At 37.8% G+C, this 27,955-nt stretch overlaps 1 protein-coding gene across 3 annotated transcripts; it reads right to left on the reverse strand.

The window, feature by feature from the left end:
* Positions 1–4,797: 4,797 nt before the first annotated feature.
* Positions 4,798–27,955, reverse strand: mettl22 (methyltransferase 22, Kin17 lysine). 3 transcript variants are annotated; one of them, XR_015850659.1, is made up of 13 exons: positions 27,894–27,955; positions 25,107–25,229; positions 20,810–20,990; positions 20,418–20,560; positions 19,147–19,187; positions 18,448–18,592; positions 17,773–17,844; positions 15,247–15,300; positions 14,025–14,105; positions 11,079–11,181; positions 8,898–9,066; positions 7,783–7,922; positions 4,798–4,973 (listed from the first exon to the last, which is right to left on the reverse strand). XR_015850659.1 is itself a non-coding variant. In XM_088337317.1 (12 exons), the coding sequence occupies exons 1-12, from the start codon at positions 27,943–27,945 to the stop codon at positions 7,848–7,850; spliced, it is 1,239 nt and encodes a 412-aa protein (XP_088193443.1). In that variant the 5' UTR covers positions 27,946–27,955; the 3' UTR covers positions 5,110–7,847. The 3 variants fall into 3 exon arrangements, 1 of the variants encoding a protein (XP_088193443.1); XR_015850651.1 differs by lacking the exon at positions 4,798–4,973 and adding an exon at positions 5,110–7,691; XM_088337317.1 differs by lacking the exon at positions 4,798–4,973 and having other exon boundaries at positions 5,110–7,922.

The following is a 27,955-nucleotide window of genomic DNA, read 5'->3' on the forward strand; positions in this document are numbered from 1 at the left end:
CTTTCCAGTGGAAAGCCTCAATGACTGCAGGCCTGTTGTACTTACGCCTGTGGTAAAGTGCTTTGAGAGGTTGGTGTCCCAGCACATCAAGGACTCCATACCACCCACACAGGACCCCCATCAGTTTGCCTACAGGGCAAACCTCTCCACTGATGACGCCATAAACACCGTGCTAAACCACCTGGAGCACCAGGGGAGCTACGTCAGAATGCTCTTCCTGGACTCCAGCTCAGCCTTCAATACCATTATCTCGGAGATCCTGGTGGAGAAACTCTCTCACCTAGGACTCTCTTTCTCCATCTGCCAGTGGATAATGGACCTCGTCTCAAACCGCCCATACTCCGCGAAAATTGGCCACCACGTCTTCTCCCACCCTAACACTCAGCACCGGCTCCCCCCAAGCATGTGTACTGAGCCCCCTGCTTTTCACCCTCCACACCTCCGACTGTTCACCGACCCACCTCACAAACACAATTGTTAGGTTCGCCGACGACACTACCATGGTCGGCCTCATCTCTGAAGGGGGTGAGGTGGAGTCACCGACAACGTGGTGTTCGAAAATCAACCTCCTACTGAACACCACAAAAACAAAGGAAGTCATACTGGACTTCAGGAGTAAAAGCAAGGACCTAGCACCACTCATTATAAATGGAGACTGTGTAAAGAGAGTCCACTCTTTCAAATTCCTGGGTGTGCACATCTCTGACGACCTCTCCTGGTCTGCAAATACCAGAGCTGTGGTAGGCAAGGCCCAGCAGCGACTCCACTTCCTGAGAGTGCTCAGGAAAAATAATATGAAACAGCAGCTGCTGGTGTCCTTCTACAGAGCCACAGTGGAGAGCATCCTGGCGTACTGCATCACGGTGTGGTATGCTGGGTGCACGGCAACAGACAGGAAAATACTTCAGAGGGTCATCAACACAGCCCAGAGAATCGTTGTTTGCTCCCTGCCCAATTTGGAGGACATTGCCTGCTCTCGCTACCTAAGTAGAGTGGAAAACATCATCAAGGACTCTTCTCACCCCGGCCACCACCTCTTTGATATGCTGCCCTCCGGCAGACGCTACGGCTCACACAAAACAAAAACAGACTCCGAGTTTCTTCCCCAGAGCCATCACCAACCTAAATACACACTGCACAAAAAAACTGACTCTCCACAAACACTCTTTAAAAAGGAATACCAATGTAAACACACTATCTGATACAGATGTAAAATGTTTTTCATGCCTATGCTTACTTTGCGCAATGTTGCCTATTTGCACTACTGCATATTGCACGACTACGATCCCCTGTAAGTAAACACACAATGTAAATATCTTCTGCTTTTATATGCCCACACTTTCTTGTGTAATTATTTTGTCCTCATATATATCCAAATTCTTTTTTTTTCTTTGATATTTTATCTTATACAGTCTTAATGTGTAACTGGAATGCCACGTCCAATTTCGTTGTCACAGTATGTTCTACTCATTTTGTAACAATGATAATAAAGGTGTATTCTATTCTATTCCCGGCTCCTCTGTGTTAAATGTCCAAGTGTATTTCTGTGCTATTTCTAGAGTATTTTTTTCTTTTCAGAATGAAAGCAATATCATGTAGTATGTACCTGTTTTTAAGTTCTAAATTTGATATTTAGGTTTGTAGTAATTTTGTGGTATTTCTGTTATAGTAAATTTGGTGTAGACAAACAAAGGGTCAATAGGGACAAAGTTGGCACTAAAAACATTATTATTTGTAGTACTTTATAGGCGGCATGTGGCCTACTGTTTGCCACCACTGCCCAAGACCGTTAAGACACAAAACTGATAAAAACACCAATAAAAACACGGGGAGCCAACGCAACAATTTAAAAACTGGGGTAATAAGATCCTTTCCCAAAGCCCCCGAAAGCACACATACAAGCTGAATTTTGTTGTAGATGTGCTGGGATTATCACAGACAGGTTATTGGAGGACAATTGCGTGTTGACCGTCTTATTTGAATTAGGAATTGACATTTTAAAATGGCATAAGGCGCCTGAATGTTGATTGAGCTGATTATTTTTGGCCAATCGATTTCAGTCAGAAAAAGTTGATATTCTGATGAAAACAACATAAAAGGAGTCTACGTTTAACATGCACAAACATAGTAAAAAACTATACTTATACATTTCATTGGACAATTTTTTGATCGTTTTCAGGGTGTGGGCGTGGCTCTCGTGATCCATAGCTATGATGCAAGCTGCGGAATGGGATCTTTGACTTGTGGTCAAATGCACCGCCGAGGCACACTCCACACCGATGTAACCAGACTCGGCCCAAGGCATAAGCGAACTATCTACCCTGGTCATATCCTTCGAAAGGGGTGACCAACAGCAAGACAAACACATACACACAAAAAAAAAAAAAAAAAAAAAAAGGGGGAAAAAGTAGCAAAAATTCACACATTTTTTTTTGGACCATGGCCAACCCAAATGCCCAAACACCCAAACAAGTTAAGCACCTCGGCACCCAAGTTGGTCATGCTTTCGTCTCTCCAGATGAAACGGGACACAAGAAAGCAGCCATGACAATCGTGTCAGGGTGACACAACCCGCTCTTCTGTACAACAGCAGGGCCCCACAGTTTTCACTGGTTTATCCCTGCTGCATCATACAGGTGCCCTGCCCATCCCTTAGAACGTGTCTAAACATCCCACTATCCTTTTATAACCCCTCTTCACTCATTCCTATCACCAACAAGAGCTCTAGCTTCCACTATATTTAGACCCCTTTCCTGCAATGCACTCATAACACCATCCATCCACGTCAATCGCGGCCTTCCTCTTGGTCTCCTTCCATTTACTTCTGCTCTGTAGATCCTCTTCAACATTCGCTCCTCATCCATCCTTTCCATGTGTCCAAACCGCAGTATTCTCTTATTCACACGCTTGCTCAGTTCCACTACTACTCCAGTTCTGTCTCCAGCAAATTCATTTCTCAATCTATCCAATCTTGTCACTCCCAACATACTTCTCACTTTCTCAAAAACATTTAATTCCCTACTCAAATCTGCACTATACAACACAGTCCCCTCTTAAGATCCATACTTATACTCTTGTTGCTCATCACTCTCCTCAGAGCACCCAAAACCTTGCTTTCTTGAATCACTCTGTGCAATACCTCTCACTTCATTCTACGAACTGCAGCCACATCACAACCCTAGTACCTAAAGCTTTTAACTTCTTCCAGCACCTGTCCATGCAGCCTTATTTCCAACGCCATGCCCACTCATTTACATGAACAATTCATCACCTTACTCTTCCCAACATTCACACATAACTTACGCTTATCACACACTCTTCCAAACTCCATTATCAACCTTCTCAATGTTTCCTCAGAATCAGCCATAAGCACTGTCATCTGCAAACAACAACTGACTCACCTGCCACACCGTTCCAATGTTATCCATCATCTCTACACCTCTGCAGAATACTCTTGCATTCACCTCTCTCACCACACCATCCATGTACACAATAAACACCCATGGTGACATCCAACACCCCTGTCTCACACCAGTCAACAAAGGGAACCACTCACTTGTCTCACTCGCTACTCTTACACATGCTTTGCTGTTCACATAAAAACTCAATGCTTTCAACACCTTTCCACCCACTCCATACACTACCATCACCTGCCACAACGCCTCTCTATCGACCCTGTCATATACCTATAAGCAGGTAGCCGCCTTGAATGGCTGACTCCCTATTGGTGTGTAAGTCATATTTTGACCATTCTTAATTGGCGGGCCATAGTGTGCACACCTCTCAGAGTGCTCAGCACCCTCAAAGCTCTGAACCTAAAATCGCCCCTGGGTATCATGGCCTTATAAAGTATTTCAAGTCAAGTCATGTTTATTTGTATAGCCCTTAATCATAAAGAGTCTCAAAAGGGTGCACAGATCAAAGACTATTGCAAACTATTATTACAGACTATTAACCTACATGAGGGCAAATGACACATATTATCAACATAGAGTAGAAGTGTTTTTTTAAGCTTAGATTTAAACATTTCAACTGAGGTTGCAGATCGAATCTCAGGGGGAAGAGCATTCCACAGCAGCGGGGCCCGGATGGAGAACGCTCTCAAACCTGCGGATCTCTTCTTGGCTCTTGGGATCACTAGTAGACCAGCGTTTTCAGAGCAAAGGCTCTGGACCGTAACATAGGGGGAAATTAAATCTGAAAGATATGAGGGAGCAAGTCCATGCATGATTTTGTATAATACCAACAGAACCTTAAAATCACATCTTAAGCTAACAAAGCCAATGCAGCTTAGCTAAAATCGGGGTAATGTAATCGGGGTAAGTATTTATGGTCTCATTTGAGTTTTTGAACCTTTTTTGGGCCAAGGGACATTTCTTTCATTAAAAAAAAAAATTCCTGTGAGACACCACCTGCTGGTGCCGTTGCATCGCCGGTAAAAAGTACATCTAAATGAAAGTGAACTATTGCTAGACCGCACAGGCACACAAATTTGATAATTTCCCACGGCACAGTACGTCAATTACCGTAGCACAGTGGATCAAAAACATGGTGAAAGGTTAACAAAAATATCTGTATTTTCAACTAAGTTACAGAACACCACTACAAATACTTGAGTTTGTTGCATTATATTTTCTTGCGTACCTTTTTCAGACGGAGCATCACGTGAGGTTGAAAGAAAGTATGTGTTTGGGGGGTGGAATGACACCCTTTCCCTACTTTTACAGCCGATAGAGCGGGAAAGGGAAAGACATAGCTGGGTTTCATCATGTTTCCTGGCTGAGGAGACAGGGCCGTGGATCCAGGCCTTCATTGTCCCAGAAGGGCAATGGTCGGCAAGGCCCCCCTTCCAGCCGACCTCCAGGGAGAGCAGGCGTGTTGAAAATGGAGAGGCATTCGCGCCTCTCTTTAAAATGCTGCTGTCATCTGTTAGTGGAAGCGTGTCCTGTGACCAGTCAGAGTTCCTGTTAACGCTTTTCAAAATAAAGTTCTTAAATTGGTTAATTATACAATAATTGTTGATAATCGGCGAAATGTCATTAGGACTTGCAAGGAAATAAATCCTCTGGCATGAGGCATGGGAGACATATGCAAATCATTAATCATTCGATTACAAAAAAACACTTTGGGTTTCAAATCTTTATTTTACAGCTGGAGACTTGATCAGTATAAAAGATGACTTGTTGACATATGTTCCAAAGATGCTTTCACATATATTGTCGTATTGCTTGTTGAATGATCAAATCAGATCAATACTATTATAAATATCCACAGTTTCCAAGGACTGTATTTGAGTACAGTTGGCGGTAAAGTTACATCAACCCCAGAACTAAAATAAACAACAAGATGAAAAATGTAGCAACCTTATCCAACCATTAGCCCATTCAATACCATAACGTATAAATACGTCTTCAGAATTATTGTCTCTGAGGGCCAAGAGGTAAAAATATTTTTGTTTTTGTTTCATTTAAGAACTATTATAAAGGGTTTGGCCCAGCTCATCAGTAAGTATCAAGTCTCTGCAAATTATTTTAGTATTGAGATGGCAGGAGTGGCTTGGACGGTGGCGGTTGATGTCTGAGGAAGGTTGATTTCTGCCGGCTGATGTCGCGGTGCTCGTCTTGCTATGCTACTTTGACTTAAAATTTTGTGTAATTATTCAGTTGCTTTCCTGCAAGTGTCTCTCCAGGCTGGTCTGCTAGCAGCTAGGTTATGTAGGTGGACAGGGTCGATGTTGCAGCGCCTTAGGAGTTATTTGTCCTTGTAGCGCACTTTCTGCCCACCAGCAGCTTGCTTCGATGAGGTCAGTTGTCCATAAAGGACTTGGCGTAGGAGACGGTAGCCAGATATGCGCATGGCGTGCCCAACTCAGTGCATATGTTTTTCTGGCCAGAGCTGCTTCCATGATAATAGTGGCGGTAGCTGCTAGATTGTCCATTTGGAGGATTTGGTCTGTCTAAGTAGAGAATTTTAAGACATCTAATATGATAGATTTCCAGGCTTTTTATATGGCGTCTGTATAACATTCATGTTTCTGCCCCATACAGAATGTTGTTGGAGACACAGCCTGCACCCTTTTTCGGTGGCGTTCAAAATCAAATGTGGCCTTTGTGTATTTCCATTGATACAGCAACTCACAGGTGAGGGAGATACAGTACAGAGTTGAGCCATCATGCATCATTCATGCATAAGTTCAATGTTCTTGCAGTATGATGTTATTTTACAAGCTAAGTGCCCTTGTGTTTATGAAAAGCATTGTTTAAATATTGGAGGTATCACCAATGCATAAAAAAATAAAAAATAAAATAAAAACACCGAAATGAAAGTTCTTATGAAATGCATCTTTTCACAAAAGGACGTTTTTCTCGGAAGTTTACTGGGAAACGCGTATTTTCAAGAAACTTATCAAAGTTCAACTGTTTACTAAACAATGGTAAAAGCTAGAAACATCCTTTGTTGAGGGTTAAAGAGTGCCTCTGGTATATCCTATGCCTATATAGATACAGAACACAACTTTCTGTAGGCCTTTAAAAATTAGTCAATATGGCAAAAATTGACTGGCACCCGCACTTCCCATTTGAGAGAAACGTCTGGCATTGAATAGTTAATGTAACACACAAGTTATTCAACTAAACTGGGGACAATAAAGAATTTAATAGAAGGGGATTTCAACAAGTCTAATAATATTACCACCAGTATGAGTTCACAATCTGTAAAAGAACTGAAGATATGGCCTTGTTGCACTGTTTTGAGTAATAACTTTACTGGTTTTACTGGATTCACCTTAAGTAAACTTATGCATGCCACTATTTAAACATGAGCTAGAATGTGTTTGGTTAATTCTGAACACATCGAGCTCTTGTGTAACATTTATTACCGCCGGCTGTGGTTTTTGAACTGCGTACTTTATGTTCAACTGTGGTTGTTGAACTGAGTACTTAATGCCCGAACTGATAAGGCTTTGGGGCTAGGACCTTAGCTCAGCCTTTTGGCTGAGAGTAAGTGTCCCTGCACCTTGGCTTTGTAGCCTATTATGAACTGACCGATAACGGATAATGGATAAGTAATAAAGAAAATAGAACAATACCCCTTAAAAAATCCCCCCTCTATTTTGTTTTAAATTGAACTATACAGGGAAAATGATCAGAATAGGGCTGCACGATTAACTGAAATCTCATCGTCAAAGATGATCACAATCTGAAAAACTAAACATTAGTATTTTACACAATTTTCTTAGGGTATGTCTAGGTGTTTCCAATAGTGGCTATTTGGAGACTCCAAAAGGACCAGTGACAGGTGACATCATACAGACACGTCTTTGCTTCTCAACCGTCTGACGGCCCTGACACTAGTATTAACCCTTGGATGCATAAGCAGGGTAAAAAATGAACCCATGGGTTGTTATTCTTGAAAATCTTTAAAAATAATGAGAAGCTGTAATATTGTCATATTCCATGTATTCCTCATAAAATGATGCCATTAGTATTTGCAAGTATAAGTGGTACCTTGAAGTTTAACGGACACAATTTGTACCTAAGCCAAGGCAAGCATATTTTTCAGTAGACAATAGTTAGTCACAGTAGTGAGTCAGAATAACAGAAACGATTTCTAGGTAAGACATTTAACCTATACATAATAATTTAAAACATAAAACGATGCCTTGTGTTTGCTTCAGTGCTTAGTCCTCAAACCTGCGTGTCAGAAAGTAGGCTAAACATTACAAAATCTCATCTACTAAGAACAACTGTAACATTGTTTGAATAACTTCAGCATGGCACATACCCAAGAAGAAAGGGAAACTTGGAAGATTTGAGCAGCTTTTTGCAGGCAGTAGCCATCCGGGATGGTCATGAAGTACACAACTCAGTTTTGGACTGGCCTTGTTCAAATGGTACTTTATTGGCAGTCACCTTCCATAGCTCCTGGAATTGCAACATGTTCATCATGAGAAATTCATAGGATTTTGTGTTCAGTTTTTATTCACATCGAGGTTCAAGTATTCAAGTACAGCAATACCTCGGTTTTCGTGGTAATGTGGACCCGAGCCACCAGCAAAAAGTGAAAATCCACCATGTAGCGGCGCACCTTCATAAAAGCCCGTAAAGGGTTCAACTTACCTCGAGATGACGTCATTATCTACTCAGAATATACGACTGTAACGAAATACCAATTATAGATCTACTAAAAATAACACACAACACACAATTGCAGTTAAATAAATGGTTTGGTTGTCATTTTGGTCACCTAATGACTCCCAACACAGCAGTTGGGTCTAAAATGGCGGCGCCCTGTTTGGCTGCGGCTGCATCGGCTCGTTACAGTTCAACTGTACGGGTCAGGTGTATCGACATTTCGTTCTATGTGCATGGTTACAAAGAATGACAATAAAAGTAAATACTTCTTCTTCTTCTTCTTCTTCTAAACATGAGGTAATCCCATTTCTAAGATGACCAGGCTGCAGTTAATGTTGCAAGGACATAGACAAACAAAACACAGGCATCAACAAGAAATACAATTCATTTATATATCCTGAATATAAGCGTTTTTTAAGCCTAGATTTAAACAGTTCCACTGAGGTTGCAGATCGAATCTCAGGGGACAGAGCATTCCACAGCACTAGGGCCCGAATGGAGAACGCTCGCGAGCCTGCGGAATTTTTCTTGGCTCTTGGGATTGTTATTAAACTAGCATTTTTGGAGCGAAGGCTCAGAACAGGAACACGATGCACAATACGTTGATATCAATGACAATAAAGACAAAATCAATTCTATTTAAAATCCACGAACGAGTGAACCAGCAATAACTCAAGTACAAAGTAGCATTGGGCCTCTGTATTCCCTTTAGTGTTGCAATGTTAGTAAGTTACTCCACCAGTAAACAATGACTGCTCTTCTTACCATTTGATCAATGCGTTCATACTGGAGAAACTGTGGGAAGGTACATGGCACCTGTTCCACAGAGTAGCTACATTGTCCATGGTCCAAGTCCTCTAGCTGGGACAGGCAGTGTTTGAAATGATTGTAGGCGTCACAGGATACATCCATATGCCGTAGAGTGAAGTTGAACCTTGACACAAGAATACAACTTGTAACATGTTTTCTACTCTATATTTATGCTTATGATATTCAGGCATTAAAACGGGTCAGAAGTTAAAAAAGTGAGAAGGGGGTGAAGAATATATCGATTTTATTAAAAATGGATAAAAAAAAAAAAAAATCACTTTTACAAGTGAAAAACATTGATGAATACCTGCAGCTATGATAAAAATATTTGTAAACCAACATAAAATGTACGATGCTTTCAATTAATGTCTTTGAAAGTTCGATCAATCATCACCTGTACTAAAGAGTTGTTTCCCTCAGCGTGCTCTTTTGCTTCCAATTATATCATTCAGGACTATCTAATGCTTTCTCAATTCTCTGACATTTGTTTCAGGTACAGTGAATGTAAATAGTGCTATTATAATATAAAAATTGTAAATATGTCATCCATATCACTGATGGTCTAGTGCGGGCGTCGCATCCACGGCCCAGGAGCCGCATGCGGCTCTTTAGCACAAGCAAATGGCTCCCTGGCGCTTTTCCAAAATTGTTTACAAATTGAAAACGATGGGGGGAGGGGTGTATATGTTGGTTTTAACGCGTTTTTTTTTTAAGGAAGACATGACAAACACTTTTAACGTTTTCCATTACTGTAAAAATAGGCAGAATAAACGGTACGAGCGCATTTCCCCTTTGCTTTTCTTCTTACCCGGGTTCCCTCTATGAGTACCAGAGGCGCCCCTTTTAAAGGTGCCGCATCCAGAGTGTTATCCACCATGGACCCCAAATGGAAAAAGAAAAAACACCTCCACATATATCACACTAAAAACTGCATTCATGGGATTTAATTTATTTTACCTTTTCAAAATGTCATTTTATTTCTATAAATGCAGCTGCGCTTTACTTCACTTTATTATTTCTTTGATTTTATCAACTCAATATAGAACACAATACATCTTTTCCCTCACTATTTTTTGCTCAGCTTTGTGCAAAGAAAGAATAAGAAAAACTAGACAATTGCCGCGGCAATTGTAAGAGTTGTGATTGATCTGGCAGATGTTGGTAGAGAACCGGTAGCGTTGAGTTGTTAGCATTATGAGTTAGCATAAAGTTATTAACTCAGAGAGATGTATTTGTAATTTTTTACTTGGTTCCGTGCACAACTACACAACTACATTGCCCTGTGCTTACAGCACTTGGCAATGTAGTCGTGCCTTGCTGAAGCAATCACAACTAATGAAAACAGAGGAAAAAAGGACAACAACAAAGGAAGAAAAATAAGAAAAAAGAAAAACAAAACAAAAATTTGAAAAAAAAAAAAAAAAAAAAAAAAAAGGAATATTGTGTTTTATTGTGTAAATATTTTACACGGTTGGATTCTATGTATTGTCCAAAGCCATTTTTGCGAACATTTTAATAAGTTGAAGACGGCCAAGAGTTAAAATGTATCTATAATTCTATTTTTCTACATTTTTAGGGATTTCGTGTCATTGTTCGACCTTAAATCTGTTCAGTGTGTAAAAAACTAAAATTGTTTTCTATTCTATTTTGAAGAGCTGTCAATATTTTAATTTATATTTTGTGTGTTTTGCAGGAATCCCTTGCAAAAACTTTTGTAATGAATAATTACTAAATAATTTGGTGCATAATGTTTTTTTACTGTATTATTGATCAATAAAAAACAAAATCTGAGTAGCAGAAAGAGAGTGTTTTCAGAAGGTGTCTTCTTGGGTACGACCAGTAGGAGGCAGAGACGCCTTACATGAAAACCCCTTAATGACAAGCCACTAGAGCAGGGGTTTCTGCGTCTTTCCACGTATTTTTAAAAGAAATTTTTTTTAAAAAATGTATTGCGTTGTTTATAGAGTCACACTGCCAAGAAACATGGCAATGGCAACACGTTTAAGCATTTTCAATCACTTAACCCAAAGTTCAAGCAGTTTACTGAGGTTAAAAACCCAACATTAAAAATCAAGTACTCCCAAGGATTTCTAGCACCTGTACAGACCCTGGTTTGTGTGAAATGGCAGGACTCACCGTTTTTCAATGGAAATAAAGACAGTGCAGGCATGAGCAAAGTTATTGCACAATCGGTAGAGTGTTCGAAAGAGGCCGTCGGTCAGCTCATCATCGTAGCAAACTGGTCACACACACACACACAAAAGTTTAATCTGTTATTTAGCATTTAAACGTGAAACTAGAATTTTGGTTAAGATATTACATGTCAAAAGTCTTCATCTTTCACCTTCAACCTACATTACGAGTTTTTTTCTCCAGAATTGGCTACATAGAGTACACGATGGATGAGGATTGGTAGCTTTGTCACATATTAATCAGTTTTGCAGAATTTGTGCGAGTCTCAATTTAAATATACAGTGGTACGTTTTTATACGAGCGTAAAGGGATACCCACATTCTAAAACATACAAAATTTGAGAATATAGAACATATTTTTTGCATAATACCTATATATATATATATATATATATATATATATATATATATATATATATATATATATAATGTCATTGGTATTTTACAATTATTTTCCGAGATAATTAATTTTGAAGAGTCTGTTTCGCCTTTGACTTCATGAGCTCTGGCATGATATGAAGCACAACAGCACCCCATTGGTTAACATGTTAACTAGTCAAAAAGGTTTTGAATGTTTTAAGCCAAGTTTTGGGAGTTTTTGTGGAGAATGCAAAGTTGTTGTGTCACAGGTGAATGCAGCAATGGTACAACAAATGGCAAGCAGCCAAAATGAAGCAAACTGGTAAAAAAATACACAGAGGAAGGCCAGCCTGCTGCTAAAAATGGTTAACCGGAACCGATTGGCAGAAAAACGGGAGGCTGGCGGACCGAAAACATGCAGTAAGCAGCCAGGATGACCGCAGGTCAAAGACAAACAACCTGTAACAAATAAAAATGCAGCCGGAAGAAAAAACAATGAGCACGACTGCTAAGGAGACTAACCTAGACCAAACAAAAACAGAAGTCCCTCAGCGACTCGGTAAGCAGAGTTTCAATTACTCCAACCAGGAATGCATTCGCTGATCACTTCAATCACCGTCGGTTTTTCAACAGAACGCGCCATTGTTTTAGTTCTCTGTCATTCAGTGACATCACAGCTCTAGGGGATATAAGATCAAACTGTCAACAGACGCTGCCCTACTTATTAGCGAGATAGGTTCCGGACTATCGTTCGTAAGTTGAAATTGTTCGTAAGTGAACTTCAGTGCTATTTTTGTATGTTTAAGGTTTATTTAAGTATGTTTAAGGCTTGTATACGTAACCTGTATTATTTTGTAGTAAAAAATAAACAATTCATAAAATAATATGCTCTATAAAGATAAATGAAGTTGATTTTAACTTACTTTTGGAAGATGAGCTGCAAGAGGTCCTCCTCCGTGGTAGAGAGTGGACGTAAAAAAAGCGATGCAACAATTTTTTCAACCGCATCAAAACCCTATTATTCCACTTCTATTTCAAAAGTCAAGTCAAGTCATTTTTCTTTGTATAACCCTTAATCACAAATAGTCTCAAAGGGCTTCACAGACTATTTTTTCAGACTACTATTACACCATCCCCTGATCTGGAACCAACATGAGGGCAAGGAAAAACTCAAAAAACCTCAACATGAGGAAAATGAAGAAACCTTGAGAAGGGACCGTCTCACCTCTTCTTTACACCAACCATATTGAATGGATGAACAAGATATTAAACAATAAAAATGTCAAAGTTCTTAACGCACTGAAGATGCAGTATGGTACGTTTACACACGAACTAGGAAATAGAAGCCGGATTTCTTCTTCGGGGTGGATGCTGGATGACCTCTCACAGCGCCACGCATCAGAAAGAAGCACTACAGTATTGTCCTCTACTCGGAAAAAGGTGCACACATTAAAAAATCTAACTTACAGTATTGTCCGGATATTTTTTGACATCCCGAAAAAAATGTTCGCTTCGACCGTTTTTCTTAACTCGAATGGTGGTAAGTAGGGGAGTGTCTGTACTTTGAAGATTAATTCCTCAAGATCCATAGCGCGTAGAATATTTTGGAATATATCTGCATGATTGTGGGGAGGAACACTACACGTTCTGTGCCTAATTTAAAAAAAGGGTCTTTTGTAATCCCTTTAATACGTTCCAGGTGTCACATACCTGTCTATTAATTACGTTTGCACTGTATTTTATACCTTTTTTTAACATTTTAAATAGTGTACACTGTATAACAACTTTTATACAGTAACACACACAAAAAATAAAAAACAAATCTTTCCCATTTCAGCTCGTATCTGTGTCGGTCACTGGTAGCAGACAACAACGTCTTCGTAGATTGCTAAAATTGTCGCAGTATTATACATAGTCTGTCTTTCTGTAAGAAAATGAGTGCCTCATTTTTTTGTAAGGTTAAGTATTGCTTGAAAAAATTATTTGCAATTGTTAAAAACGGTAACAATTGCCGGACTGTTGACTGGTATGAGATTGAAAGACTGATGATGATACGAAAGCACTCCTGTAGACTTAAAATTAAAGTTACGTACACGCCAACAAATTTTAGAGCACATCTTTTTTTTTGCCTGTAGTAGTTTGCATGCGCAAACTGGACGAGCTGATGCTGGCAGCAAGCAGTCACGAGTGGTCTCTAGTGGTAGCCTCAGGGATTGCTCGTAATTTGGAAAATTAAACTTGTTTACCGAAAATCTTGTGTTTAGAGGTGCTCGTATAAAGACGTACCACGGTCTATCTATTTCACTTGAAAAAAATGTACTTTATCTATACATAAGTCATATCTATGCCCTCCTATTGCCTAAACACAGCAGGTTGGAAACCACTTAGATCTAATTGCATGATCAAAGAAAAAAATTGAGATTACATTTTTTTTAACATTATTTATTCAATTAATATATATTAACGTGTAAATACTCCAAAAAAATCCATTATGTGAGCATTGGCCTGATAAAGATTGTTCTGGACCTACCATCAGCAGCAATGATGAAGCTGGCATTGTCATGTATATCAGCTACTTCCTCCTCAGTCCAGCTAAAATCCACATCGGGATCTATAAATGAGAGGTAAACGGTGTCATTATGAAAGATTATTTTTCTTTCACCCCAGCTCCTCTTGGGTTTTCCACTGGCAGGAAAAAGTGCACCATTGTATAGACTTCGAGAAGTCATGCAAAATTAGAACGACTGTTCTATTCCGTAGATCAGTTGTTCTTCACTGGTCTGACTTCAGGACTCACCATTCTACATTAATGACAAACTGCGACCCAAAGGAGAAAAAATTTCACTTCTCAAATTGATCTATTTAAAGGATTTTGCAGTTTAAAAGGTATAATATATTCCCCTTTTTTTTCATTAAACAAAATTACCATCAAAACCAAAACAACTTCAAATACCATATATACTCGCATACAAGCCAACATCACTTACGACTGACCAACAACTGATTTAAGATAGCCACATATGAAAATGAATTCAAAATAATAATGAAGTGTGTACTTAAACGTAAAAAAAAAAAAGTTCATAATTATGTAGACACACTCGTAAACCAGTTTTGTATTTTGCAATAGTTTTCTTTATCGATCTTTGTCACCATTTTCCACTTTTCCTTACTATTTTCACCAAGTTTCTAGGGACCCATTTTTTACGGGCAGAAAAAGAAAATAAAAACAAGAAGAACAGAATAAAATTAAATGTGGTCTCTTTCAAAGGCACAGTTGACTGAACAGGAGATTGAGTAGAACACTATCGCCATCTACTGTTAAGGAGTGTAACTGACCATCTCTTTTTTCTTATTCTTAACATTATTTTGCCAAGGCAATGGTTCATGATGCATTTTTTGGGTCCCGACCCACCAGTTGAGGAACACTGTCTCAGATACAATTGGAATTTTGTGAAGTACAGATGTCAATATCTTACATTACATACAGAACTTTGTGTTTAATACGTTGTAGTGTTTATAGATAATCTAAATCATATTTCATACAAATAAACAGTATTACAAGTTGATCGAAATAAAGCCCAAACATACAAGAGTGGACAGATTTTCAGGACTTTGAGGCTTCAATATTTTTTAGTATATATTAAGCAACAATTTTAACACATTCACATTGATAACAGTGGGGTGTCAAGTTCAGACATTTATTCTGACTTTAGAGTTTAAATCTTTACTTTATTTCTTATCAATGACATTACCTGTGCAAATATCCGATCGAAGCCAATCCAACTGTCTCACCCTCACTTCACCACCTGATGGTCAGAAAAACAAAATGAAGGTAAACAGGATAGTGTATTTTTTAAATGCATAAATCTGTTTATAATACATTCATGGAAATGTTTTATAAAATGTAAGTGCAAAATAATCCAGCTCACTTAATGCCCTATCTACCATATTTGAACAACTGATTGCCAACTGTGAGGAAACCATCTATACCAAAATATTTACATATACACTACTGTTCAGAAGTTTTAGGTGTTTTCCAAGTCACACTTTTTTAAAATTACCGATAAACAAATGAGTTGCAAAATAAATAGTAAGTATAGGGGTGCCAATGAGAATGTTAGGAATAATGATTTTGATTTCAAAAACAAATTTTTATCTTTCAAACTTTGCTTTTGTCGAAGAACGGATTTGTAAAAGACCCAAAACTTTTGAACGGTATTTCATTTGTTACTTGTACAGTTTTACCCGAGAGGGAGTGATTTGAAATATTATCACAAATTTTCAGATTTTAATATGGGATAATGAGGAATTTATTTTAGATCTTGCCGCTATTTGTCAGTATTAAGACCAGGTCACATTAACAGAGAAACACACAGAAAAGGAAATCATGAGCCGAATATTTATGATTCGGTCGGTGCAATTTAAAGTGCAGGGTATAAATCAGGGGTCTTAAACTCAATTGAGTTGGGTCGGCTGAAGCTAGGGTCTGGGTGACGTTTGGCCAAATGCTTTTTCTGATAAAACATTCCGCTGTTCTTAAAGTGACAGTGTTTTTTATTACAAAATGTCACTGTATCGTGCAGTGCAACCAGAAATGAGTCAAAGGAAGACTACAAATTACGGAGACTATAAGGGGAGCAAAAAGCACCCTTTTTATTTCACTTTTTACCCAGCCTTTCACAAAAAAGACAAAAAGAAGGTAAATTATTTTATTAAATAGGAATAAAAAGAAGAGAAGAAGAAATAAAAAGAGGCAAAAAAGAAAAACGGTAATTACAAAAAGTGGGGGGAAGATGGCAAAAAAAGGAAAAAGAAGTAGAAAGCAAAAAGGAAAGAAATTAAAGAGAAAATAGACAAAAAGGGGGAACATTTAAATTGTTTTTCTTTTTTTCTATTTGATTCTTTTCATTTTTTGACAAATATTACTTTTTGTCTTATTTTCTTTTTTTATTGGTCCTTTCTTTTAGTTTTTTTATTTCATTTTTTCCTTTCTGATGTATCTTCTTTTCTAGTTATAAGAAGTGTTTTGGTCCCTTTGAGTCTTCGTATTCTGTCTTCTTTCATTTTTCTTTTAGCATTCGTTTTCAGTGGCACAACATAATACAGCTACATCTAGAGGGCAAATAGTACACACTGTCCCTTTTACTTCCATATTAAGGCAACGGTCTCAAACTATCATCCTGGGGGCCGCTAGTTTGAGACAACTGGTATAAATGTTCATCCTTAGTCTTGAAATTAATAATTTTTGTGACGACAAGTAACAGCAAGAGTTGGGAACCTTTATGACCTATAGAGCCATAATAGCAAAATCTTCTTTTTTTTCTGGGGTGAGGGGTGAGAGAGCCATACCATATATTTTAAGAAAACTTTCAGCAAAACCGCCAAACCTACTCTCCAAACAAAATCCAAATTTTCAGAAATTTTATTTCACTGTGTGACGTTAGTTTGATAAAATCTATGAAATAAAAATAATGCGAGAACCTGTGGCCCATATCGACAAATATACCCTTTTATCTAGTCTCCCTTATACATTTACTTAAGATCGTTAACGCTCCTTTTTACCTTCATTTTTTTCCATAAAAATTGTTTTAAAACAAGGTGCAAGCTGAGTTCTGTAGTAAAAATGTCACAAAATACTGCAAATGAGGATACTTACCCATTAACCTTTGGGGCAGACAGACGTGAACTGTGTGCTAAGCTTCACCCACTCCTTAAACTCACCCGTTTCTGGCTTTTTACAGTTTTTCTGTGCATTTTCATCTTTAAGTGTCTCAACAGTGAACATATATTGTTTAATGAGCTTCCATATAAAGGATTCCTTAGCGACGTATAGCCAGGACTGGGTCTGTTGTTGTAACACAATGACTGTAAACTATAGTTGGGACTATGCTCTTTAAATACTGGACCGAACCGTCCTTTTTTAAAGTGCAGCATCAGCTATGCGCACACTTGACTTGACTTTATGCTCAGCAGACTTGGAATGCTATAGATGAGCTTTGCATGTATATAATTTTATCTCCGAGCTATATGTACTCATTGAGCCATTGGTTCTCGACCTCTGAGTTATAACAACACCAAAGCAAGTGTTTAACAAAAGGTGCTTTTTTGTTTTTGAGTGAGGCTCACGAGGGTTTATTACATATATTGCCTTGTAAAGTTAATAGAAGCGGAGGGTCACAAAATACATTACATAGAGGTAAGTATAGGCCTTCAATAGCTTCAATGATTACCTGCTTTAGTTTGCTTTTACCGGTATTTGTTTTACCCAAACTCCTTACCTGCAGGATCAATCATGTGTTTATTTAAACCTATATTTCTCTGGCACATGGTTAAAAGGTCCACTCCAACATCTGAAACACAAAGTGTTTATATTATATTCCAAACATTAAAATGTATTCAAAAATCACTTTTGTACAGTAATTCAGCTGAATGTAGAAATGCTTCTCTTAAACAACCTTGTATTTTCTGTACTATAAGACGCACCCCAAAACAATAGTCTTTTGTCATATACTTTTCCTACGTAAGGCACACCTGACTTATAAGGCGCATGTAATTGAGACTAAAGAAAGAGATACTATGTATATTTATACATTTACTGCATATAATAGTGCAATGATTAATCAGTCGTTAAGTATCACCGATTAAAATCGCAAAATATTGTTTGCTGTGAGGTTTGAACTCGGATCGCGGCAGAGAAGGCGCAGACACTTTACAACTAGACCACCGGTGGCTTTTTTGGTTGTTGTTGTCTCCCGTTTATTACAGTTTACTGCCGTCTGTCAAGGTGTCATCACGTGGTTAGGTAACGTGTGTGAAAGGGTCAATAAAAGGGGCACTGGGTTAGAAGGCACACTTTCAAATTTCTGGCTAATTTGAGGTTTTTAGGTGCGCCTTATTGTCCGGAGAATAAGGTAAATAAATTCAAATCTCAACATTGCTCGATGGGCCGATACCTGTGGAGTACACCCGTTTGGCTAATGTGGCTGTGATGGTGCTGGTTAATCCAGCACCTGCTCCTAACTCCACAACTGTTGCCCCTTGAAACATAAGCGCCTTGGAGAGGATGAAGTCAGCCAAGAGCAATGCTCCTCTCCAAACCTTGATAACAGAAGATAGCAAACAACAGCTGCTTTGAAACATTTGTCAATAAGTTGAACAGTCTACGAACAAAAACACATTTTCTAATTTAAATGCCCCCCCCAAATACGTCACAGTGTTATTATTGTTATCTGGGATTGCCTATTTGATTTCAGCTGCCTCCTGGTCATGTGTCCTTGGGCAAGACATGTGCAACTCACACTGGTCTGTGTGAGGTGCGAACATTCCGTGGGTTGATGAAAGGGCCCCGAGCACTCAGCATTAAGGGTGGGATTTGCGGGTTATCGTCACCTAATGAATTTCACTTTCCTCTAATAATGTATTGTTGCATTTCCTAAATTTATGCTGATGCACACTAATGTTGACATGATACCCTCTACTAGAGATTATAGCATTGGACTGTGAAGGAAGAGTCAAATTACACAAATAAGAATTACCACACACACTTCACAGGATTACATAGACAATATTTTGTTTTAGGGGAAAAATAAATACAGAGAGTGACGTACAATTACATAGCTAAGAAATTTAAGCATCACAAGTAATTTACTAACCTGTTTACCAACATCTTCTAGGGGTGTTGCCATAGTATGCTCTGCAAAAATATATTTTGTATAAAAACATACGGTCTTCATTAAATAGTTCTATATTATACAGTAGTTCACCTAACATTTGATTCTGATGAAAGTAGGTACCGTATTACAAGAAAATCTCTCACTAAACAACTGCACCAAGTTAGACAATCAAACACTGAATATGCTTATGCTCTATTAATATTATGTGTTTCGCCATTTTCTTGTTATTTGGGATATCTTAAGAACGAATACCAAATGGAGGGATCTAGTCAAAACCTACCTTACTTTAAGGCAGTGTTTCTCAACTAATGGGCGGTGACCTAAAAGTGGACCAGTTTTCAGGGGGTTGCAAGCCTTTGCCTTGACAAAATAATGCCAAGAAAACAAAAAAACTCAAGGTTATTTATGCACCTTAAGTGTAGATTGTGATAATGTCCTGCATATGCGAGTTGACAGCAAAAGGCTACTTAAGTTTGGTTACACATGTTGAGCATGGCAAAAACACAGCTACAGCATAGAATATATAGTATGAGATATGGATTTTATAGTCTTGAAAACAAAGGACAAAAAGTTCATTGTGTTCTGTTTGGCGACGTGCTGGCAAATGAAAGCATAAGAGAAGCCACTTGAGTATTTCAGAAGATAACTTTAAGACCTTACATTACAAAAGTTTTTTACTTTTTTGCTATGAACAACAACAGGCAGTTTCTGCATCTTACCAGGTGGTAAATCGTATTGCGAAGTAAAACATATTTTGAGTGGTTTTGAAATATTTCACTCGTTGCATTTTTTCATTTTACATCTGCACATGCTAAGTCTGTTAAAATGGTCTTACGCTAAAAAAGTGAAGTGTTTTGATTTAATTAAAATGCAGTTAATTAGGCATTAAAGGTAATATTATTACTTGGAAGTTGTCTTGGTTTTTGTGATCATTCCGTTTTTTAAATGTTAATATATACTCCGATATCTGGTTCAAACTGTAAAATCCTTCCATTCTGTACATTTGTGAAGTGGATTTTTTTTTCATGATTTCGGTCGCAGCTCGTAAATACTGGGGGATGTTGAGTCTTGAAGTCAGATCAGTTGAGAACAACTGCTTTAAAGTACAGTATTTATGCTGCTTTATTGATCCGCAAAAACTAGTTTTTCCTGCAGCTTGCATACCTAGTCAGACATCAGTTTCATACATTTTCTTTCTGAAAACAATAATGGTAACAACGGTTAAAATAACAATAAAATGTGTTACTTACCGATAGAAATATACTCATCAAAGCACGAATCTGCCTCCTCATCTGTATTCTCTTCATTTTGGAGTGTGGAATTATGTGATTGTGTGAGAATGATAGGGCAGACCACTTCCCGGCAACTATCATCAGTAGAATTATTCCTAGGTCTAAAAAAGCAAAACATTTGCACATGCATCTTTACAGGACACAATTTCTGTAGTGTTTTGTCATTCATTCAAGCCTGGCTTCATCATTTCACATTTTACTCGGCACAATAAACCACACAAACTAACTTAAAACCAATGATCATGCACTAAGTCTGTAAAAAAAACCTGAAGGATTAAAAGACTCAGAGGATAATACATCATAGAGTAACTGTTCTTAGAAGTATGTACTGATCTGTAGATCTTCCTTACCGATGTGTGACATCGATATCTCCGTCCTCGTCCAAGGCCGGTTCTATGTTTTTTTCACTATCCCCCTCTTCATCTTTTACTTGCATGAGATAATATTTGACATCGACCTTTCCCTCAGTGGAGTCATTATTCTTCTCTTCATTCCCAGGATTGGACAAAAACTTAAATTTGGAGACATAAACTGGAAGGACACAAAAGACATATATACATTGATATGGACAGTAATCTACACCAGAGGTTGGGAACCTTTTTGACCCAAAGAGCTATTAAAAGCAAAGAGAGCCACAGCGCATTTTATGTCACTGAGTGACGTCAGATGCTTTGATACAATCAATGAAATAATAATTATGCCAGAGCCTGTCTCTCATATTAATAGAAAAGTACCACTTCAAATTTGTCTCCCTCCCGCAGTTACTTAAGAGTGTTGAGGTTCATTATGACTGTCATTGTTGTCCTAAAAATTGATTCAGAACAAGGTGCAAGCAAGTTCTTTTGTAAAAATGTCACAAAATACTGCAAACACGGATACCAATGTATTTACTTTCAGTGCAGACAACAATGGGCAAGGGAGAAAGAGTGTGAGCGCCCTGTGTATAGTTCTGCTCATTCCTACCGCTCATCCAATTTACCGTATTTTCCACACTATAGGGCGCATCGGGTTATAGGGCGCACCCCCAAAAAATAGTTTTTGGTCCTATATCTTCCATACATAAGCCGCACCGGATTATAAGGCGCTACAATGGGAACGTCGACAAAACAGTAAGATAGTTCAGTCAAACTTATTACCCCCTTAACATTCCGAAAGCTTGCAAAGAAGCAAATACGTGTCGTAGACACGTGCGGATGCGGTGTCCGTACGATGTCACTCAAATGCATCGTTCCAAATATCATTCGGAAGGTTAAAGTCTTGGGATTCAAGAAATGCCAACCATTCCTTAGTTTCTATTTTCTTTTTCGCTAGCAACTTTACTGTGCATATGACAATAAACACTTGGAATTGAGTTTAATTTAAAAAAAGACCCATCACAGAAACATCGATATCACTCTGAAACAGGATACTGGGAAAATATATAGCCGGAGTAGCTCACCTAAGTCGTTGTGTTCAATAATAATGTGCAACCATGGTCCTCTTATATCCGTGAGTGTAGTAAATCCACGAGAGTAAAATATTTACAAATACAGTACAGAATAGTAAAATACTGTTTTCTCTATGCAGTCAACCCAACATGCTATTCACATACATCTTTTTCGGCCAATTGCAGGCTTTGTTTTGCCCCTTTAGCCTATGCGAGCCTGTAAATGATAAAAAGGATCCACCCCCTTTACCTCCGAATAACTTTAGCCAATAGTGATCGATTCAAATGATGATTGACACATTGGTTAGCCAATGAAACGCCGGTATATAAATCCCAGCATACACCGCGGACTACTTCGCGTTCGGGGGGAAATCTAGTCGGCGGCTGCTTTGCATTAGTTGCAAGACTTTGCGACTTAATATTAATCCATATATAAGGCGCACTGTATTATAAGGCGCATGGTCAGCTTTTGAAAAAAATTAAGACTTTTAGGTGCGCCTTATAGTGAGCCCAGAGCAATTACCGGAAAATACGGTAATTGCTCTGGGTGCCTTGCTAGAGCTTCTGGGTGAAACGTTTGTTTTAGGTAAAATGTTTGTTTTGGATTTAAGTTTGTTCTGTGGCTTTTCATCAAGAAGTTTCTCAACAATGAACAGTCTTTTGAATGAGCTTCCATATGAATGAATATTTACCGCCACACCGGGGTCTTTTTGTGAGACACATTTACTGTTTGGTGAGACACATTTACTGTAAACTGTCGTTAAAATTGCGTCCTACATATATATGTGTGTGTATTAGACCACACCCTTTGAACATCTGTATTGTCTTGGCTTGCGGCAATCGGCTCTGCATGAAGCATTACAGTGAAAAATTGCACTAGCTTTATTTTATCTCTGAGTCATATGTACTCATTAAAAGAGCCATGTACGGCTCGCGAGTCATAGATTCCGAAACTCTGATCTCTACACCACAAGTCAAGTCATTCTGCATAAAGTATGTCATTCCTTATCTCTGAATTAGATACTGGTACTTACCTCTACTTTCATATGTGTGGCTTAATATATCAAAATAACTTCAAATATTTAATGAAAAGTCAGACTATTGACATCGCCAAATTCTGTGTTTCTTTCTTGGAAAGCCTTCACGATGCCCTAACTGTGGTCACCTTTGAGTGTTTGACCATTCAGGAAAGTATTTTTGTCACTGATAACTTAACATCGTAACTGATCTTAACTGATAACATCGTTGAATACAAAATAAGACTTACATTTTTCAGGAAGTGGAAGCCTTACTGTACCAGGCCAGTGTCGGGCATCAAGAAAACTGTGATCAAATATTTAAATTCACTCTACAACTGTGATTCAATAAAAACCTCAATCTACCCGTATGGAACTCAGATATCAGCAAAAACATGTACACGGTGAGTACAAATTAAAGCACACTTTTTGAGACATGATACATAAATTGCCTATAATGCAAGTTTAAGCTCTCTTGATAATAGCTTTCAGTTATGATATCAGTGTCAGTCACTTCCTTAATATTCTCATCCCATCAGCTGCACCGCTTATCCTCAGTAGGGTCGAGGGGGTGCTGGAGCCCATCCCAGCAATCATCGGGCAGTGGGCAGGGGACACTGCCCACTGCCCGGGGCTTTCCAGAAATTGACTTTTGTGCCACATAATAATATATATTTAAAATTAACTTGTGCGAAAAGGGCAAGCTAATCATGTTTATCCCCATACTGTATGGAGGCACACTGCAATAACAAATGTTTCCCCACCGGAAGATAATTTTAACCATTTTTTCTATTTTTACCCAATTGTAAAAATATAGTGATACAGAAACTAAATGGTCTCATTTTATTAAGCCTATATTATTTTTTTATTTTAAAAACTTAGAAAAAAATAACAAAATGAATTGATAAAGTAAGCAAAAACGTTTCCCAGTGGGGCAAGATTTCAATTTCATACTTTTTCAGTCAAGTGTATCTGTAAAATTCAGACTATAGGCCGCGACTTTTTTCCTAAGCTTTCAGCCCTGCTTATGCAATGATGCTGCTAATTTATTCATTTTTTCTAATGACCGCTAGTGGCGCCCGAACAGTAAAGATAAAAGTGAGACCAGTGGAATACATGTGTCGAGGAAGACACAAGTCTATGTAACTTTGTGTGAATAAAAGTAGCATGAACAAACCCTCATCATGGAAAAGGTGTCAATTGAAATGGGATGGCTACCATATTGGGAACAATTTTAAAACTGTTTATCTGTAATCGGAAATAACATGGAGAACAGAACAAATAACAACAAGCAACGTCGAACAAAGCAGAAATGTTTAAGGCTGTTTTCTTATCATCTGTCTGCATTATCGTGTTTTGGAATACATATTTTCCACGGTTGGCGGATATGGATTGTCCTTAATGCAACAGAGCCATTTCTGCAGATAGTCAAAGTAGTTGAAGTTGCTGAGTATATTTTAAAATGGTCGTCACATCGTGAATTCCAAGAGTTTAAGCTTTCAAATGTGGTTGTGATTGGTGACATCGTACAGACATATATTTGTTAATCAAAAGTCCGGCGGCCCACCTGTGGGCTGTCTGGGATTAAGGTATCTTGTACGATTAAAACTCTTTTTGTGTAATGTCTTTCTTTGTTAACATCTCATGTTTCAATCTGGGCATGTGCGTCTTATAGTCCGATGTGGCTTATGAATGCACAAAATGTTTTTGCCTTTAAAACTGTACTGGGTGCGGCCTATAATAAGGTGTGCTCTAGGACAAAATTTCCGGTAATTACAGGAACACAAATTAACTCTACCAATTAAACCAGGGATACAAAACTGATTTATCTGTAAGTTGTTGATTTTTCCACAGCGAAAGTAATTTCAGAGACTACACCAGTTTTGAGTTTCATCAAATAAATGCATGTTTTATATAAAATACTGATACTGTTTGGTTACTTTTGTGACCTTAAGAGTTGGGTTGCATAGTTTGAGGTGTCCTTAAAAACTTTAAAATCAAGTATTCTAAGATCAAATATTTTCTCTATTAGGTATGTGCTAACAATGCCCAACTAAGTTAAAAGAGCCTTTAAAAACATTTTAGCACAGTGGAGTGATTGTTGTGGTCATGAGTGTGATTTTCATCAATGTGCATCCCTTCAGACAGATTATTCAATTTTATTTTGTTGTTTGGTTCACAAGTATTTACGCAAACTTTGCATACCGGGCTGTCCAACATTGTTAAGGCGTGTCATCAGGTGTCGGGAGTTGGGCTGGAACATGTGAACATCTGACAACACGGAATCATGTTGAAAGATGATTTGGTCCATGACTTTTCTATCATGGCCTGAGAAGCAGAAGGACTTTTGGAGTTATATCGAACATTGATCAGACAACATTACCGGCACATTAATAATGCTCCTGCTACGTACTTTTAAAAAAAGGATGGTTCGGAAGTGATTATGCAAACATGTTATTATTCAAAAATGACCTCAAATTTAAAAACAGTTGTGATTAAGATTGAATTATTGTGTAAATCTAGAATATTCACAGCAGGATACAATCTACCAGTGGCGGGCCATACATTTTACACATGCCTTCAGTGATGGCCTTTGGTGATGTGTCGTTTGCAAACGAACCGAATCTATAAACTGGGTCTTGGAAGCGAGCGAAAGCAGACTGCTTAAAAAAAACCTTTTTTTCTTTTGTGATTGTTCAATATGCATATTTTTTTCAGGGATTTCATGTTGTTGACTTGAAATTTGTTGAGGCAAACATTGTTTTGTATTTTATGGTTTTTTTTGTACACCTGTAAAAGTATTTGTTTCCTGTGTTTTTCAGGGATAATTTGTTTTACAAAACAAATGCAAAGTTTATTCTTGTTTTTTATAGTTTATTCATTTGTTGTTCTGAAAAGTCAACATTGTTAGTCAGCATTTGTTTGTTTGTTTTCCAGAGATTCTGAGTTGCTAGACATTAAATTTAAAAAAACAAGTTCAGAGTTTAAATTAGTTAAAAATCCACGCGAGAGTGAATTTTTTTTAAAAAACATTATAATTCAGTAGAATAATAGATTTTAGACTTTGGTGTATTACCGCCCCCTAACTGAAGTTTCCTTAAGCCCTCAAGAAGGAGGCCTTTATGTTGTCAACGCTAAATCTGATAAGCTATACCAACAGCTTCATGGAACACTGATCTCATTCTTCAAGGCCTGCAAATTTCATTGTGAAGGCTTCCAGGTAGATTTCTGACCCTGGCTACCCTGGGTCACTAAAAAGGAAGCCAATAATTTGTAATTACAAGTATTAGTGGACAAAGTATAAATACATAACATGATTCTAGGGCTGCAACCAAGTATAATTTTTATAATTGATAATTCAGTCGATTATTATTTCGATTAATTGATGAATCGATGGCTTAAAGACATTTTTAATTTCTTCCTCTTTATTCAAATATTGAAGCTTTGGACACATAGTGCACAAAACAGAATATTCTATAATATAAAACTTTTTTTTTTTTAAATCCAAATGTTGGTCAATCGACTTTACTATTGACAAAAATACATACAAATATATGCTATACACCTGAAATACGTACGATGCTCTTTTCCTATCACCTTATCCAAAGATCATATTATATTTGGACTTATGAAAACAAAAAAGAAATAGCAATACATTTCATTTTATGTGTAGCATTTTTTTCATCCACAAAGAAATATAAAAAAATGTTGTCAATATTTTTTTTTCTTGCTTTTGGTTAAATCTTTAAATATAATAAACATTTCCAATGTGAAAATGATATAGAATATGCTTAAGAATTTGCCCCATTTGTAGAGTTACACATGTCATTATTAATGTTTTGATTTTAATGTATTTATTTACTTATTTTCTGATGTTTTTCTCTGTACTTCTGCAGCACTTTTTGTTCCCTTGAAAATGGTTAACTTTGTTTCATAATGAAAAAGTCAAACATTAGAAAGTTGAAATGTTCATGCCATTTTTTTTAGTAATGATGCAATGATCAATGAAAAACAGTTTAAAAAAAATACGTTTTTTATAAAAACTGCCTGCGCCCTCTGCCAGACCAGAGTAGTAATACAACTCTCAGTGTCACAACGGAATTTGGTGCACTTGTATTTGTATTGATTTAATATACTCATTGGCTCGAATATCAGATGATACACGGAATCGATGATGTAATTAGTTGCCAACACTTTTATTGATTGATTTAAATCGATTGAATAAATTAGCTGTTGTAGCCCTAAATCATTCACATTTTTTAGGCCAGCAGAGAAGACCTTGCGGGCTCCGGCAGCCCACCACTTCAATCTAATGTACTTCTAACACAATGAGGCCATGCCATATGTCCTATCGTTAAGATACGTCTACCCTCTACAAGCACACTAAACCAGAATACGGTACCAGGAACTTATTTTGCATGAAGGAACAACTCCGGTTTTGGGTTTCATGAAATGGGAGCTGGATTTTCAACTTCGTAGGTGTCTCATTATAAATAGGGTAGTCTGATCTTAGGGGTTGCTGGTCTAGAGGACCTACTAAAGTTTAGTTACATACCGTACTGTATATAAATATAGGCACATTTGGTATCTGTTTTATTGAAGAGTTACCACTTTTTAAAGCGTCATGTGTTTAGAAACTTTGATTGGTGAAATCTTTCAGGAGTCAGACGTCAATCAGGGTTTAAATTCGACAGGTTTATAAGTACCGGGAATAAAGACGGCCTTGCATGCCTTGTTGTGCGGGCCCTTTTATGACAAACAACTGCTTAGTTTTCATAAAGAAACGTTTTGCTGCGTGGAAAATTAATTAACTACCGTTTGAGTTTTTAGTAACTATTTGTTTTTAATTTAAGAAAGGCATGCTAACTCACGACAACTTGCAACTCAACAAATGCAGTCATTACGCATGCAAGGCACCTAATTAGTTTTAAATTTCCTCAATATACCACTCATGTGCACATTAATGCAATTTTAAAGGTGGGAAATTCTGACCTCGATTATGAGAGACGTAGCCGACACACCTCCTCAGCAGATTTCGACGCATGGTGGGTTGT

This window comes from Urocampus carinirostris, chromosome 1 (assembly GCF_059441175.1).
Source record: "Urocampus carinirostris isolate Australia breed hairy pipefish chromosome 1, RoL_Ucar_1.0, whole genome shotgun sequence".
NCBI classification, from domain to species: domain Eukaryota; kingdom Metazoa; phylum Chordata; class Actinopteri; order Syngnathiformes; family Syngnathidae; genus Urocampus; species Urocampus carinirostris.

Coding starts and splice junctions, on each gene's coding strand:
- mettl22 (XM_088337317.1), bottom strand. CDS start 27,945: ATGCGTCGAAATCTGCTGAGGAGGTGTGTCGGCTACGTCTCTCATAAT. Junction 15,301..17,772: donor ACACATGATTGATCCTGCAG/GTAAGGAGTTTG, acceptor TCTGACCATCAG/GTGGTGAAGTGAGGGTGAGA. Junction 14,106..15,246: donor TCGATCGGATATTTGCACAG/GTAATGTCATTG, acceptor TCTCATTTATAG/ATCCCGATGTGGATTTTAGC.